This window comes from Equus quagga, chromosome 15 (assembly GCF_021613505.1).
Source record: "Equus quagga isolate Etosha38 chromosome 15, UCLA_HA_Equagga_1.0, whole genome shotgun sequence".
Classification (NCBI taxonomy): domain Eukaryota; kingdom Metazoa; phylum Chordata; class Mammalia; order Perissodactyla; family Equidae; genus Equus; species Equus quagga.
The window spans coordinates 80,433,937-80,449,955 of NC_060281.1; the positions used below are offsets into that span (position 1 = coordinate 80,433,937).

Below are 16,019 nucleotides of genomic sequence, written 5' to 3' on the forward strand. Positions count from 1 at the left end.
AGGAAGGCAGGTCGAAAGCCAAGATAGGATAAAGGCTAGGCCTCTTGTACCAAACAGTTAGCTAAGCTTTGAATTCAAAGGAAAAGTTCTTGAAGGAAATTAAAAGTGCTACTCCAGTGAACACACCAATGATAAGAAAGTGAAGCAGCCTTATTGCTGATATGGAGAAAGTTTTAGTGGTCTGGGTAGAAAGTGAAACCAGCCACAACATTCTCTGAAGCTAAAGCCTAATCCAGAGCAAGGTCCTAACCCTCTTCAATTCTGAGAAGACTGCGAGAGATGAAGGGGCTGCAGAAGAAAAGGGTGAAGCTAGCAGAGGTTGGTTCATGAGGTTTAAGGAGAGAAGCCATCTCCATGACATAAAAGCACAAGGTGAAGCAGCAAGTGCTGATGGAGAAGCTGCAGCAAGTTCTCCAGAAGATCTAGCTGAGATCGCTAGTGAAGGTGGCTGCTCTAAACAACAGATTTTCAATGTCTATGGAACAGCCTTATATCAGAAGAAGATGCCATCTAGGACTTCCACAGCTAGAGAGAAGTCAATGCCTGGCTTCAAAGCTTCCAAGGACAGGCTGACTCTCTTGTTAGGACTAATGCAGCTGGTGACTTGAAGTTAAAGCCAATGCACATTTACCATTCTGAAAATCCTAGAGTCCTTAAGAATCATGCTAAATCTACTCTGCATGTGCTCTATAAATGGAAAAAGCCTGGATGACAGCATGCCTGTTTACATCATGGTTTGCTGAATATTTTAGACCCACAGTTGGGACCTACTGCTCAGAAAAAAGATTCCTTTCAAAATGGTACGGCTCATTGACAATGTGCATCGTCAGCCAAAACCTCTGATGGAGATGTGCAATGTCCATCAGACACTGTTTTCATGCCTGCTAACACAACACGGATTCTGCAGGATCTGGACAGTGATTTTGACCATGGATCAAGGAGTAATTTACTTTCAAAAGTAAATATCCAGTTATCACAGCACAGTGTGTTGAAAAGATTATTGTTTCCCCCAGTGAGTTGTTTTGGCACTCTTGTCAAGAATCAACTGGCCATCGTTAAAGTTCGGTGCTCACTGCTTTGGCAAGCTGCGTTTGTTCCCCATCACAGAACACCACCACCTGTCTGTCAGCTGCCATGCTGTGGTGGCAGCTCACACAGAAGTACTAGAAGGACTTACAGCTAGGATATACAACCATGCTCTGGGGCTTTGCTGAGAAAAACAAAAGGAGGAAGGTGGGCAACAGTTGTTAGCTCAGAGCAAATCTTTCCCCACCAAAAACAAGAAAAAATCAATTACTCACCAAGAGAATGAGAAAACAATGCATACACCAGGAGAATATATTTGTAAAAGTCATAACTTATAAAGAATTGTTATCCAAAACATACATAGAACTCTTAAAAATCAACAATAAGCAAACCAACAACCCAAGTAAAAATGGGCAGAAGGTCTGAGCAAACACCTCACCAAAGAAGATACACAGCTGGCAAACAAGCCAAAGTGAAGATGCTCCACATCTTATGTCATTAGGGCACTGCAAACTAAAACAACAATGAGATACGACTCCACACCTGTTAGAGGGGCAAAAATCCAATTCAACAACACCACATGCTGAGGATGCAGAGCAGCAGGAACGCTCCTTCATTGCTGGTGGGAACGCAACATGGCACAGCCATTTGGGAGACAGTTTGGCAGCTTCTTACAAAACTAAACATACTTTTACCACATGATTCAGGAACCACACTCTTTCATATCTACCCAAATGAGTTGAAAACATGTTTACAAAAAAACCTGCACATGGATGTTTACAGCAGCTTCATTCATAATTGCCAAAACATGGAAGCAACCAAGATGTCCTTCAGTAGGTGAATAGATAAATGAACTCTAGTGTGCAGACAAGAAACATTACTCTGCTCTAAAAACAAAGGAGCTATCAGGCCATGAGAAGACATAAGACAACCTAAATGCATACGACTAAGTGAAACAGGCCAATCTCAAAAGGCTATAGACTGTGTGATTTGATTACCAATACACGCCATTCTGGAAAGGCAGAACTGTGGAGACAGTGAGAAGATCAGTGGTTGCCAGGGGTTAGTGGGGAGGGAGGGATGAATAGGTCAAGCACAAAGCATTTTTAGGGCACACCCTAACAGTGTATACACACTATACATTTGTCAAAACCCATGGAATGTACAACACCAAGAGTGAGCTCTAATTTGCACTATGGACTTTAGGTGACTATGAGGGCTCAGTGTAGGTTCATCAATTACAACACATGTACCAATCTGCTGCGGTGTGTTGAGAGTGCGGGAGGCTGTGCATGTGCAGGGGCTGGGGATATATGGGAACTCAACATTCTGCTCAATTTTGGTGTGAACCTAAAACTGTCCTAAAAAATGAAGTCTATTTTTAAAATATCAATTGACCATAAATGTAAATTGGCTACAAATTTTAAAAAGTTATCTGCCCTTATTTTTTGACTCTCAATTCTATTCCATTGATCTATGTGTCTATCCTTTTGTCAGTAACACACTGTCTTGATCCTGTAGCTTTGTAGTCTGTTAGAAATCAGAGAGTGTAAGTCATCCTTCAACTTTGTTCTTTGTCAAAATTGTTTGGGCTGTCCTGGGTCCCTTGCGTCTCCACATGAATTTTAGGATGAGCTTGATAATTTCTGCAAAATAGCACTTGGGATTGTGACAGGGATTGCACTGAATCTGCAGTCCGATTGGGGAGGATTGCCATCTTGACAACATTAAGTTCTCCAGTTCAGGAATGTGGGATGTCCTTCTACTCAGTTAGGTCTTCTGTAATTTTTTTCAATGATGTTTAGTAGTTTTCAGTGCACAAGTCTTGCATTTCTTTTGTTAAATTTATTCTAAGGCATGTTTATACATAAATTTATTCTTTTTTTTTAAAGATTTTATTTTTTTCCTTTTTATCCCCAAAGCCCACCAGTACATAGTTGTATATTCTTCATTGTGGGTCCTTCTAGTTGTGGCATGTGGGACGCTGCCTCAGCGTGGTTTGATGAGCAGTGCCATGTCCGCGCCCAGGATTCGAACCAACAAAACACTGGGCCGCCTGCAGCGGAGCGCGCGAACTTAACCACTCAGCCACAGGGCCAGCCCCTAAATTTATTCTTTTTGATGCTATGGAAACAGAATCATTTTCTTAATTTCATTTCTGGATAGTTCATTGCTAGTCTATAGAAATAGAATTGATTTTTGTATATTGATCTTGTATCCTGCACCTTCACTGAGCTTGCTCATTAGTTCTAACATTTTCTGTCTGGATTCCTTAGTACTTTCCTCCATAAGATCGTGTCATCTGTGCTAGAGGTAGTCGTACTTCTTCCTTTCCAATCTGGATTCCTTTGATTTCATGCTCTCACCTAATTGCCATGGCCAGAGCCTCCAGTGAAAGGTTGAGGACAAGTGGTGAGAGGACATCCGGAGGTTGTTCCTGATCAGAGGGAAAGCTTTCAGCCTCTCACCACTGAGCACAGCAGCCGAGGGTTTTTGTAGATGGTCTTCATCAGTTTGAGGGCGGTCCCTTCTACTCCAGCTTTGCTGACTGTTTTTCTCTATGTCTGTTGAGATGATCAGGTGGTTTCATCCTTCTTCTATTAGTATGGCATATACTACCTTGATTGATTTTCAGATGCTAAATTAACCTTGCATTCCTGGGATAAATCCTGCTTCGTCCTTTTTATATGTTGCTGGGCTAGATTTGCTGGTATTCAGCTGAGCAATTCTGCCTCTATATTCATAAAACATGTTGGTCCGTAGATTTCTTTTCCTGTGATGTCTTTGTTGGGTTTGGTGTCAGGGTGATCCTGGCTTTGTAGGATGAGGTGGGAAGTGTTCTCTCTTCTTTTTCATGTATTTTTTAGTGCTTTCTCTTCACTGCATCTTCATGGTGTTGCTCTGTGCAACTGCCTTGCTCAGTGGGGTGCAGCGTTTGGCCCAGCCATATCCCTTGTAGTTTACAGTTTACTGCATCAACCATGCTTGGCCACAAATATCCATTGGATGTTGGTGCCTGTGAAGGGGTGTGATGAGAGGCCCTCTCTGGGTAGATAAAGTCAGGGCTCCGAACACCTGCACACCAGCTCTCAGATTGTCATCAGCAAGGCCTTGGGGGAGCTCCTGTTACAAAATTGCGGAACCATCTTGCTTGGAAATGGATTCTTCTGGATTTTTGTGAGGGCATTTTAGAGCAAAGACAATCTGCTCAGTTACGTTTGGGCCACAAAAGAGTGAGCTACAGGAGCTGTAATCCCCGCAGGAAGTGGGAGCCCATCTGAGAAGTTCCTCGAGACGATATCAGCCAAACATCAGAAGGGGGCAAGGGGGCGGGCTAAGGCAGAGCGTTCTAAGTGGCACCATCTTGTCTGGGAGTCCACCATCCTGTCACCAGCCCACTGAGCCTGACAGCCTGCAGGTGCCCCTAACGTCCTATTCCACAAACCACATGTAAACCTGACAACACGGAGAAAGTTCTGGGGGATGAGGATATCTGTTTTGGTTTTGCTTTGCTTGGAAGGATTGTCATCATTTTGCTGTAAACAAGTTAACACGCTGTCACACCAACCTTTCCACTTTCAAAGAAGTGGAAAGAGTAGAAAGACAAAGACCCCTCAGCCCCAGGAATAAATCAGCCTGAGGGGGTAGGGTTGTGATGATGGTCACGTGATGAGACCCATGATGTGGAGACTGGCATGGAGTAGATGCTCAGTCCATGGTACTTCTTACGGATATCCACAAGTGGGGAGCTGCCGTTAGGGTCCCCAAGGGTGCTCCAGGCTTGACATGTGCTCCTGTCTAGAAAGGGCTGTCATTGGTGTCTGATGGACCCTAGGGGTATCCCAAGTTGGAGGGCTGGAGGTGGTCCCCAGGAGTATGCCTGCCTCCTTTCAGGACATTGCCTGTAGCTGCGAGCTCAGAACAGCCAGCATGAGTCCTGCCAATTCACTCCCCAAAGCCGAGCACTTCCTCATCAACAGGTGAGGATGCCTTACTGTCATCCCATTGTGCCCAGAGGTCAGGCACTGCCCAGGGCCTCTCAGCCAGATTCATACCCTCATCTTACCAGAATCTTGCCTGATGCTCACAGCCCCATAGCTCCCAGTGTTGAGGGGCCTGGATGGTGCTCAGCTGGTGGAGTACATGTGTTGGGATGAAGGATCAAGGAGCAGTGTAAAGTGGGTGGGGTCCAGACCCCCCGCCCCAGACCTGGACCAGCCTCCCAAGGCCACCCCGGTGACCTGGGCTAGTCAGTTACCTGGTGGCCTGGGCTTCCTCAACTGTGAACCAGACACTGTAATAGGGTTTCCCTAGAACCTGGGGATCTCTGGTCTTGACCATGTGAGGTATGGGTAGTGTCGGCTAAATGCCTGTAAGACCAGGATATAGGGTCTGGTGCCAGATCTGGCACCAAGGAGTAGGGACCAGTGATGGTGGCAGCGGCAGCTGTGGTGGCAGTGAGGGTGACAGCAGGTGAGCTGCAGGAAGTCCTGCAGGACAGACTCAGGCCAGAGAGGAGGTGATGGCTTTGGTACCTGGGGACAGGGTACCTGGGGACAGGGGTATGGCGGAGGTGTCTCTGGCCACAGTATGGAGACAGGTCGCAGGGCCTTGGCCTCAGGCACAGGGCCCAGGGTGTCCTCGACTCCCACCAGGCACTGATACATAGCCTGGCAGGGCTGGAAGTGTGGGCATGAGTGCTGCTGTCTGAGGCCAGGTGGCAACTGGGCCAGAGTTACTCCTGTTCCATGTCCTGGAGCCCTGGCCCAGCTCCCAGGAAGCCTCGGGCTTCCACCCTGCCCTGGGATCCCAGACCACTGGAGCGGTTCCTAGTCAGACTCCCTGGGGCGGCCCCCTCCCCACCCTCAGGTCTCCTCCCAAGCATGCCCAGGTCCCCCTCCACCAGGCTCCCTTCCTTGCCCAGGAGGCAGGCCAAAGAGATCTCCATGCTTCCCTGTGACCTCCTGCCTCATCCAGCCCTCCGGGCAGCCAGTGGTTCCAGGCTTCTGTCTCCAGGGCAGGGTCCGAGCAAGAACTGAAGGCTGGTCAGGATCCATGTGGGCAGTCTCTCACTTCCCTCTCACCCTCATAGGTGCCAGCAGCTGGCTTGGTGCTCTCCTCAGTTGCTCACCATGGCCTGGGGACTGCCCAGCAGCACCAGCCTTGTGTGCTTCTGTCAGAAGCTGAACCGGGTGAAGCAACTGGAGGAGTCCACCACGGAGACATCACTTCAGCGCTGCCTGGCCACGCTGGACCTGACCCTGTTGGGTGTCGGTGCTACAGTGGGCTCAGGCCTCTATGTACTCACAGGCACCATGGCCAAGGAGATGACTGGGCCTGCTGTGCTCGTGTCCTTCAGCATCGCTGCCATGGCCTCCCTGCTGGCAGCCCTATGCTACGTGGAGTTTGGGGCCCGTGTGCCCCGCACAGGCTCTGCCTACCTGTTCACCTACGTGTCCTTGGGCGAGCTGTGGGCCTTCCTCATTGGCTGGAATGAGCTCCTTGGGTACCTCATTGGTGGTGCCTCTGTGGCCCGCGCCTCGAGCAGCTACCTGGACGCCATCTTCAGCCACCGCATCCGTAACTTCACCATGGCACATGTGGGCATCTGGCAGGTGCCTTTCCTGGCCCAGTACCCCGACTTCTTGGCTGCCGGAGTCATACTTTTGGCCTCCACATTTGTCTCCTGTGGAGCCCGTGTCTCTTCCTGGCTCAACCACATACTGCTTGCTGTGAACCTGCTCGTCATCCTCTTCATCATCATCCTGGGGTTTGTCCTGGCCCGCCCGCACAACTGGAGTGCTGACGAGGGCGGCTTTGCACCCTTCGGCTTCTCTGGCATCATGGCCGGTGCCGCCACCTGCTTCTACGCCTTCCTGGGCTTTGGCGTCATTGCTGCCTCCAGCGAAGAGGCCCAGAACCCGAAGCAAGCCGTGCCTATGGCCATCATCATCACTCTGGGCCTGGTGGCTGTTGCCTACATCCTCGTCTCCACTGTGCTCACCCTCATTGTGCCCTGGCACAGCCTGGACCCTGACTCAGCACTTGCTGATGCCTTCTACCAGCGGGGCTACAGCTGGGCGGCCTTCATCGTGGCGGCTGGTGCTATCTGTGGTAAGGGGCCCTTCTGGGCAAGGAGGGAGGGGACAGGGTGGTGGGGCCCTGCCCTAGGCCACCCAGGGAACATAGCTCCATCTGGCCTGTGTTCCCAGTTGCATCCTGGGGCCAAGACGGTGCTAATGATTAGACTCTCCACCCAGGCTTGTTTGGAAGGACCTACTCACCGCCCCTCCCAATTGTACACAGAATGTCAGTTCTGGCATGTGCCGCCAGGTCCTTTCCTGGTGGAAGGACTCAGCCCTCATCAGAGTCTCCAGTGGGTCTGTCACCTAAACTGGGCTGTCCCATTTCTGGGTGGTAAGGGGGAACAGTTCAGCATCCCACATACACTCAGGCTCACTCTGAGAGCCCAGATAGACTCATGCCCCTGTTCCTAATGGGCCACCCATGCCCTGAATCCAAGCAGAGGCCCCTGGTGGGATTGTCCACCTTGCTGACCAGTCTCTCACCCTCTGCCACAGCCATGAACACCGTCCTGCTCAGTGACATCTTTACCCTGCCACGCATCGTATACTCCATGGCCTCCGACGGGCTCTTCTTCCAGGTGTTTGCCCATGTGCACCCCCGGACGAAGGTCCCCATAGTGGGCATCCTGGTGCTCGGGGTCCTCATGGCTTTCCTGGCACTGCTACTGGACCTCCAGACACTGGTCCAGTTCTGGTCCATCACTGTACTGCTGACCTTTACCTTCGTGGGCACCAGCACTATCGTGCTACGCTTCGACAAGTCCCCTCCAGCCAGTTCCCTGGGCCCAGCCAGCCCTGTGGGCACTGAACAGGCCTCAGCCCCTGAGCCCGGGCAGCTGCGACCAGCCCTGAGGCCCTACCTTGGCTTCCTGGGTGGGTGCAGACCTGGAGCCGCTGTGGCTTGGGCACTTGGTGTCCTGGTGTCCTCGGCCATCACTCTGGACTGCGTGCTGGTCTTTGGGACCTCGGCTCTGCACCTCCCTCCCTGGGGCCACACCCTGCTGCTCCTGCTCAGTTCCGTCGTGTTTCTGCTCAGTCTCCTCGTCCTGGGGGCCCACCAGCAACAGCACCGGGAGGACGCCTTTCAGGTACTTCCTCCAGCCAGCACCCCTCACTCTCAGCCCAGCCAGCTCCCTTCGCCCCTTCCTCCTCTGCTGTGGCAGGATGCACCAGGGCTCACAGGGCAGGGGAAGCCAGTACCCCATCCCCCTCTTTCTGCATGGTGAGCGGGCATTTGTCTCTGGAACCTGCAGAGGCATAATAAGGCTCCGTGGATTCCTGAGAAATCAGGCCCTGGCCCAGCAGCCCTTCCCTGCAGCCCAGCAGCCCTGCCCTTGCCCCTCAGGTTCCCATGGTGCCCCTGACTCCAGCCCTGAGCATCCTCCTCAACATCTTCCTCATGCTGCAGATGAACTACCTGACCTGGCTGCGCTTGTCCGTCTGGCTACTGATCGGTGAGTGGGGGTCAGGCTGGGACCCTGGGTTGGCTGCAGGAGGAGGGCAAGCAGGAAAGCTGGGCTGGGATCTGCCCCTCAGGCTTGTGCCACCCTTACAGGACTCATGGTGTATTTTGGCTACGGCATCTGGCACAGTAAGGAGAACCAGCGGGAGATGCTGGGCTTGACTGCCATACGTGGTGGTCTGGAGGAGACGGCGCAGGCCTTACAGCCCCTCAGCCAGGCGCTGGCCCAGGACCCCGGCCACACGGAGCAGCACGCCAGTGCATGAGGACCGCTGGGGGCCTGTCTGCCCTCCTGCACTTCCTCATGTGGACAGAGGGGCTGGCAGCTCCTTTTATCCAAGGCAGCTCAGATTTGCAGGCCTGCCCATGCCAAGGGGTCCTTAGGATCTCAGACCTTACCCCAGGTGCCAAACTTTGAGTCTTTGGGAGTGGGCCGTGCCCAGTGCTGCTGGGGTGGACTCTGCCTAGCACCTTCCAGTTTATGACCAACTCCAGCTACCTGGGGAGGTGGAGCAGGGTGGGCAGGGAAGAGGCCTGCAGCCCCAGGGATCCACAATAACTGCTCAGTCACCCACGTGGCCTGCCATCGTGTCCACTGTGATGTTCTTTGTGGCACTGAGTCCTCGCCTGCTCCTGGGAACCAGAAGATTGTCCACAACCCACAGTAAAGTTGGTGAGGTTCTGTAAGGGCGAGGCACCAGCCCTGGGACAGCCCTGAGTCAGGGACATGTTCAGGCCAGGATCCCAGGGTCCTGCCCTCAGGCCAGTGCCCTCTGCCCAGCACGGGGGGGGGGCTACACACACCAGGCACAGAGGGCTCCCTGACAGGGTGGGCCAAGGCTCCCTCGCAGGTTCCCCACATGCCCCCTTGGGGCCGGCTGCAGCGAGCAGAGCCTGGACCCCAAGGATGCCACTTGGAAAGGACAGTGGTGTTCCTGGGTTCCCTCAGTTTCCCAGGGCTCCCAGAGCAGGGCATGTGCCTGAGGACCCAGGATGTGGAGGCCCATCTGCCTGGGTACACGCATCTCTCAGGCACAGGCCCACACGGCTCCCCTGGGGGCGCACAGCCATGTGCAGACTGAGGCAACAGCTGTTTCCAAGCTCAGGGCCTGCAGCTCCAGCAGCATCTCTCCCTGCCGCCCCCTCAGGGCTTTGGGACGAAGGCTCAGGATGGGACACATGCATGCAGGTGGGTGCACGAGTGCCTGGACCCCACCTGGTGGCTGCAGGGCAATGTCTATGGGGTTGCAAGGCCAACCCTGAACCCCCACTGGGCTCTTGAAGGCCATGTTACATCTACCATAGATGCCTCCAACTCCCTGTTCCCGCCTGTGAGGACCACACAGGAAGCTGCTGGCTCTGGCAGCTTTACTCCTTGACTCTCTGCGGCCTTGACATCAGCCTTCTCTGGGCCCCAAGGACAGCCAGGGACATGTGACCCCACTCCAATTACCAGGGCTAAGGGCCATGAACTCTCACCCCAGCCCTTCTGACCCTGCTTCCCATGGACACTGCTCTGGGGATTGAGAGGCAGCAGGGACCCCAAGGCTTGGCTGGGGCTCCAGGTGCCAGATGTTCTAGATGCTGCTCAGCCTGAGCTTCAGCCCTGGCCCTCCCCAACCTGGCCCATGTCACTCCACCAGCAAGCTGCCAGCATGATCTGGTCACCAGGGACCCATGAGAAGGCAGTCCCTTGTCTCCCTGGGGTGGGTACCCCCAAACCTCTGCCCTTCCCTGGGACCAAGAGAGGGCTGGACTGCTGCAGCCCCCGTCCCTCCCCGCCTGCCTGTGGGCCCAGAACATGGGGGAATTCTCCAGCAGACAGGACTCAGGCCCCCGGGAGGATGCCAGAGCCAGAACCAGGCCCGCCTGCTGGGGGCTTCCCTGTGGTCTGTTACGGACATTCTCTCCAGCCCCTGGGCTGCACCTGGGGTCTTGGTCAGAGCATGGTTCTCGTGCAGTTGCCTCAGGTTACAGTGGGCAGCTGGCTAGACACGTTTTCAGGTGTGACCTTGGGTAGCAGTGACATATGTGTCCACATATACAGCCTCCCCACCCTATGGCTCCCTGCAGCCTAGCGAGCATGGTGTTGCATTGGGGTCACCAAGGAGACAGACAGAAGGTCCTAAAGGATCCCAATGCCCACCAACTCAGCCCGTCTACCTTCCTCCGCACCACCAGCCCCCAACAACGCAAAGGCTCCACCAGGAAGAAGTTGGTGCTCACATGCTGAGTGGTTATGGGCCCAAGAGGTGCCTGTGCCCTTGCCTGGGGTCCCAGGGGGTCGGATCATCTGCCCACTGTACTCATTCCATGGATGAGGCCCAGAGCTGGGAGGGGACCTGCCCTAGGAACCCAGCACCAGAGTAGCTGAGACGGCTCCTTGTCAGGCTGCTTTCTCCCCTGCCTTGGACTCTGGCTGCACAGAACCAAACTTCCCTGCCTGAGAGGTCTGGGCTGAGCTGCTTGGCTGTGGCTGTCACCCCTGACCACCCCTCACCCCTGCCCGCCCACACCCACCCTGACCTGGCCCCTCCCTCCCCTGTGAGGAGGATGGTGAAACAGACCTCATAGAGCTTGGGCAGGCTCCAGGCCTCTGCACCTGAGGCCTCCCCGAGTGAGTGGCTGTCCTGGGGGCAGGAGAGTCTACTGGCCTGCTCTGCCCACTCCTGGGCTGGCCCGGCCCTCACAGGCCTCATCTTACTCATCCACTGACTCCATCCACCCCCAGCCTAGTCCTGGGTCTCAGCCCTGTGTCATTGCAGAGGACACAGGGGACAAACAAGCTGGGACCTGCCTCTCAGAAGCTCCCTGCCTGCTGAGGGGATGGGGACAGAAGGGTCCCTAAACAGACACCAGCAGTGGGGGTGGAGGGAGGTGGGTGCAGGCCTTGGCTGTGGGGTCCAGAGAGGGGACTCACTCCCCCCGGGAACCAGGGGCTTCCTGCCAGGAGACTGTCAGGCTGGTTTTCCAGGTGTCAGGAAGGAGTTCAAGGCAGAGACGTGGGGCGGGGAGAGCACAGAGGGGAGGGGGCAGGGCGTGGGCAGGTCCAGCCCCACATGGTTGTGAAGGGCTGGGGAGGCCAGTGAAGCCAGCCCAGGCCGAGCTCAGCAAGCTGTCAGGGGCCATCACCTCCAGGTCTGGTGGTTGTGTGCACATATGTGCTAGAGTGACGAGGTGACATGTGGTGGCAGAAGGATGGGAGACATCTGCTTAGGAGACTCAGACATGACATTACCTGCAACGCAAGATCCTGGACTGCATCCTGGGTCTGAAAATAGAAAGATCTAGGATTATTATTGGCACAGCTGGGGAAATTTAAATGTTCGATTGATCTGCCAATGTTAGACTTCTTGAGTGTCACAAGAGGACAGTGGTCACCAGGGGACAGTCCTCACTCTCAGGACAGCGTTGAGAGCAGTCAGTGTCCAAATATCTGCCACTTACTTTCCAATGATTTTCTGTGAAATCTATCTAAATATATCCAGGTCACTCCAGAGAGGGAGAGAGAAAGCAAATGGGGCAAAATATTGCGGGAAAAACAAAAAACAGCCCTGGTGAACCCAGATGAAGGCTATATGGGTTTTCATGATATTAACCTTTGAAGTTTTCTATAGATTTTGTAGTTTTTTAGATAAAACCTTAAGGGAAAAGTAAAAAGGAAAGCCCCCTGTGGCGTGGAGGGAGATGCTGGAGGAGGGTGGAGTGCAGGAGAGGCTGGGGTAGGGGTCCCAGCTACAGCAGGGGTGTGGGGACAGGTGGGGTGGAGGCCAAAGGGCTCAGCAGGGAGGCTGGATGGAGCCTGAGCTGGGGGACCTGGAGCTGAGAGCACCCCTCCTGCCCTGGGGCCCCCGTCACACACACAGCAGAGCATCCAGAGGGACGGGCCAGGGTGTGGTCTGTTCTGGACGCCACGGGAGGACAGGTCGGGGAGGACTTGGCTGAGGATCAGCAGGTGGGCAGTGGGGCCGCACCTGAAGTTGTAGCTCCTCTTCTGCAGCTGGAAGGAGTTGGGGGACCGGCAGTCAGAGCCCCTGGTGTCCAGGTCACAATCCCCGGGGCTGGGGATGCCCACAGCACTGCCCTGCACACAGCGGGTCACTGTTCCACCAGCACATGGGCCCCAGCACTCTCTCCCTGAGCCCTCTCAGAACCCTGCCCCCCAGAAGCCCACCAGCAATGCCAGGTCCTCAAGATCCCTCCAGCTGTGGCCATAAGTCCCTGATGGGGAGCACAGGGCTGTAGGGGCTGAAGCGTGGGTCATAGCAGCAGCACTTGAAGTAGGTGGTGTCCCAGGTCTCCAAGGCATTGGACCTGAGATAGGTGAGGTCAGGGGTCAGGCCCGGCAAGGGAACAAGGAGGATCTGAGGTCAGCCAGGACCAGCCATGCTTACTTGGAGAAGTTGAACTTGCTGAAGGTGACAGGTTTTTGAAAACAGCGTGAAGGTGTCAGCCTCACCAGCAGAGGCTTCTTGCAGGTGGGGGGAGGTAAGGGACAGGTTCTGCTGGTCCTGGGACCCTGCCCTTGGTGTCGGGGACACATACACTGGCACAGCGTCACTCTCCACGGGGTACCAGCCTTGGATCTCACAGGTCCTGTGGGTCCCATTGAACACCAAATGCTGGCCTGTTTTTATGCCTTGAAAACACAGGACAAACTCCAGGCTCTCCAATCTCCATAGGGCCTGGGAAGCGAGTTGCAGGGCGCTGTTGGCAGAAAGAAGAGACACAGAGGTATCACTAGGCCTGCATGCTGGAGCCACCCGGGGTCCCAGCATGGCCCCCTGAACCCTGAGGCCCCGAGTTGGCTGACGTGCCTCCCTGGGTCTCCCAGCTGCAGCTTCTGTCCCCATCGCAGGACCCCCACCTGGCTGGGCTGTCTGTTCAGGAGCTCCCTGAGGTGGGGAGGGCGGAGTTTTGCAAGCCTGGTCTGGGGGGAGGCTCAACAGCTGTTTGCTGGAGGCTGTGACACCACCAGGACACAGTGCATGTGCTTGGAGGGACCAGAAGATCAGGACTCCTGAGAGGAGCTGGCAGGAACTCTGCTATTTAGGAACTCAGGAAGCCTGCTTGTCAGATCTGATGAACTACTTCACAGCCCCAGCAGTTTTAACGGAAGGGAGAGAAGCCAGGGCATGAACAAAGAGGAATCACAGATTCCAGAAAACACAGAACCGTGGTCCCAGCACAATTTCAGGACAGTCTACAAACTAAACATTAACTAGACGTCTTTGAGCTTTTAGAAAAGGAGGGACATCGTGTGTGTTTGCCAAACGCAGCACATCCTTTGTGTACGTGCCTCACCTCGTTTGTGGACAGCGCCATCCAGGACCTGTGGCACCCCCAGCAACTGTGGTGGGACCAATGACCAGGACCCGGGGGGGGTACAGTGACCCACACAGTTACCTTCCAGCCCAGCAAGCGATTCAGTGTTGGACTCAATTAAAGAAAGATGTCACCATGGAGGTAGGCTTCCCGGGCTACGTCCCAGGTCCCCAGTGTTCAGACAAAACCCACAACTGGGGAACCTCACAGAACAACAGTGAAAGTTTCCAGAAGCAGACTGCTTAGGGGGGCAGTCCCGTTACCCACAGGCTGGAGGCCTCGGGGAAGTGACTCAGCGTGGCTGAGCCCCAGTCTTCTCCTCTTCAATGGGGCCTGCAGTACTTCCTGCCAGGCAGTGTGTTTGTGAGACTAAATGAAATGATTCATGAGAAGGCTTCAGCTCAGTGCCTGGGCTACAGCAGCACATGCTGAGCCCTCAATCACCTGGGAAGGAGAAAGGGGCACATGGCTGGTGACCCAGGGCTGGTGGAGGAACCAGGGACCCACTGGGAGGCTCCCAGGCAGCCTTGCCTCCGGGCATCTGCCCTGAACTTGTTCTGGTGTCACTAGGAAATTGGTCATCAAGAAGTATATATTTTCCCCCTGGAAGGCAGGGGTCAGGTTTGGCCCCTGTTCGGCTCCCTCGATGGGAGAGGACAGAAGCTGGCACTGGGTTTGTGAGGTGAGGGTTCCTGCCCCATTGAGTCATCAACCCTGTGCCCCAGGAAAATGCCCCCAGTGAGGCAAGTTGAGGCAGAGACAGGAGGCGGGCTGGGTTTCTGGCCATTTCTGAGCCCCTGTCTGCCTCTTTGGGGCAAGTTTTTTCTCACAGTCACTCTCATTCACTCAACCAGAATGTTCCAAGAGCCTCCTGTATCTAGGCACTGAAGATCCAGAGCTAAACTGCACTGGGTGCCTGCCAAGGCTAGGGGGAGAGGTCATTTCATTGCACCATGGCCGGGGGCCAGGGGAGCGGGTGGCGAGCTCTGCCTGGGACAGAGGGAGGGTGGCTGTGCGGAAGAGGGGCTGGCACCGTGTGCTACCCATGACAGCTCTTTACTTTTGGGATGCTGCACACCCAGGAAACAGAGGGGAGGGCTGGGCAGAGGTCACAGGGGGGTGGCAACGGTCAGGATCTGCAAGGACTTGGTGGCCACCATCATGAAAAGGGAGCCTTCTCCAGGTGGCAAGCAAGGGCTGGCAGGCTCTGATGGTGTCACCTGTGAAAGCCCAGCCTGGCTGCCGCGTGGAGCACAGCTGGGGACCCACAAGAAGACCACAGGTACAGCGTGGCCAGCATGGAAAACCATCAGGAGACGGAACGGGCAGGAGGGAGGGACAAGGAGGTGTCGAGCCAGGTCCAGCTCTGGCACTGGGAGATGTCATGGCCTCATTGGGTGAAAAGAGGCCACACTGGGAGAAGGAGGTTTCTCTTTGGACGTGGTGGGAGTGCTTCAGGAGGCAGCCATGCTGTGGGCAGGTGGTCACCAGGCTACAATTTGGGCATCAGCAGAACAGAGGTGGACCCTGGGGCTATAGAGGATCTTGGTGGAGGGAGAAGGGGCCAGAAGTGCAGCATTGGAGGCACAGAGGAGGAGCCAGACCACAGGGCGCAGGTCAGGGAGGGGAGCATTCAGGAGCCCCAGGCCCTGACCCCCAGGCTCCTCCAGCCCTCCCTCAAGCGCAAGCCTTGTGTGCCCAGACCCTCTGCTCTCCCAGATGCACCTTTGTAATTCAGTACCTCTGGCCTGGCTTCCCAACTCACTCCTTTGTCCTCCTGCAGACCTCTTACACACCCCCGAGAGCCCTGTCCAGGGCCACTCCTCTGTCAGGCCATTCCTGAGCCCGACCCTGTAACAGTGCCCATACACCCTCTGGCATCATGTGTCTCCCTGCACAAACTCACTGCAGGGGAGCGATGAGAGGTGTCAGCACCTGGCAGCAGCACCAAGACACCAGCTGTGGCGGCTCCATGAAGTCAACCAGCTCACATAGCCAGTTCCCCAGCTCCTTCATCTGGGTCTAGGAAACCCCTTTGGATTTTATGATGACAGAAATCTGGGGGTCCAGGTGCTGCTCCCGGTAGCCGTTTTTGGTGAGGAAGGCCCACCTGGGGTGAG

General features: G+C 54.9%; 2 protein-coding genes across 2 annotated transcripts; one reads left to right on the forward strand and one right to left on the reverse strand.

Annotated features, from left to right (window-relative positions):
- Positions 1-6,158: 6,158 nt before the first annotated feature.
- On the forward strand, positions 6,159-8,993 carry LOC124227282 (cationic amino acid transporter 4-like). Its single transcript, XM_046641141.1, has 4 exons — positions 6,159-7,140; positions 7,608-8,200; positions 8,458-8,566; positions 8,668-8,993. Exons 1-4 carry the CDS (start codon positions 6,159-6,161, stop codon positions 8,838-8,840), a joined length of 1,857 nt encoding a protein of 618 aa, XP_046497097.1. The 3' UTR covers positions 8,841-8,993.
- Positions 8,994-9,069: 76 nt separating this feature from the next.
- LOC124227144 (P2X purinoceptor 6-like) lies at positions 9,070-15,915 on the reverse strand. The gene is given in 7 exon segments (XM_046641031.1): positions 9,070-9,073; positions 12,216-12,658; positions 12,749-12,788; positions 12,790-12,888; positions 12,969-13,042; positions 13,116-13,281; positions 15,806-15,915. Coding segments are annotated over 7 exon segments (936 nt in total).
- Between the last annotated feature and the right edge of the window lie 104 nt (positions 15,916-16,019).

Bases quoted from the DNA above. Each gene is read 5' to 3' on its own strand.
- LOC124227282 (XM_046641141.1), top strand. From the start codon at position 6,159: ATGGCCTGGGGACTGCCCAGCAGCACCAGCCTTGTGTGCTTCTGTCAG. The intron at 7,141-7,607 runs GTAAGGGGCCCT...CCTCTGCCACAG, and splicing joins GGCGGCTGGTGCTATCTGTG to CCATGAACACCGTCCTGCTC. The intron at 8,201-8,457 runs GTACTTCCTCCA...CTTGCCCCTCAG, and splicing joins ACCGGGAGGACGCCTTTCAG to GTTCCCATGGTGCCCCTGAC.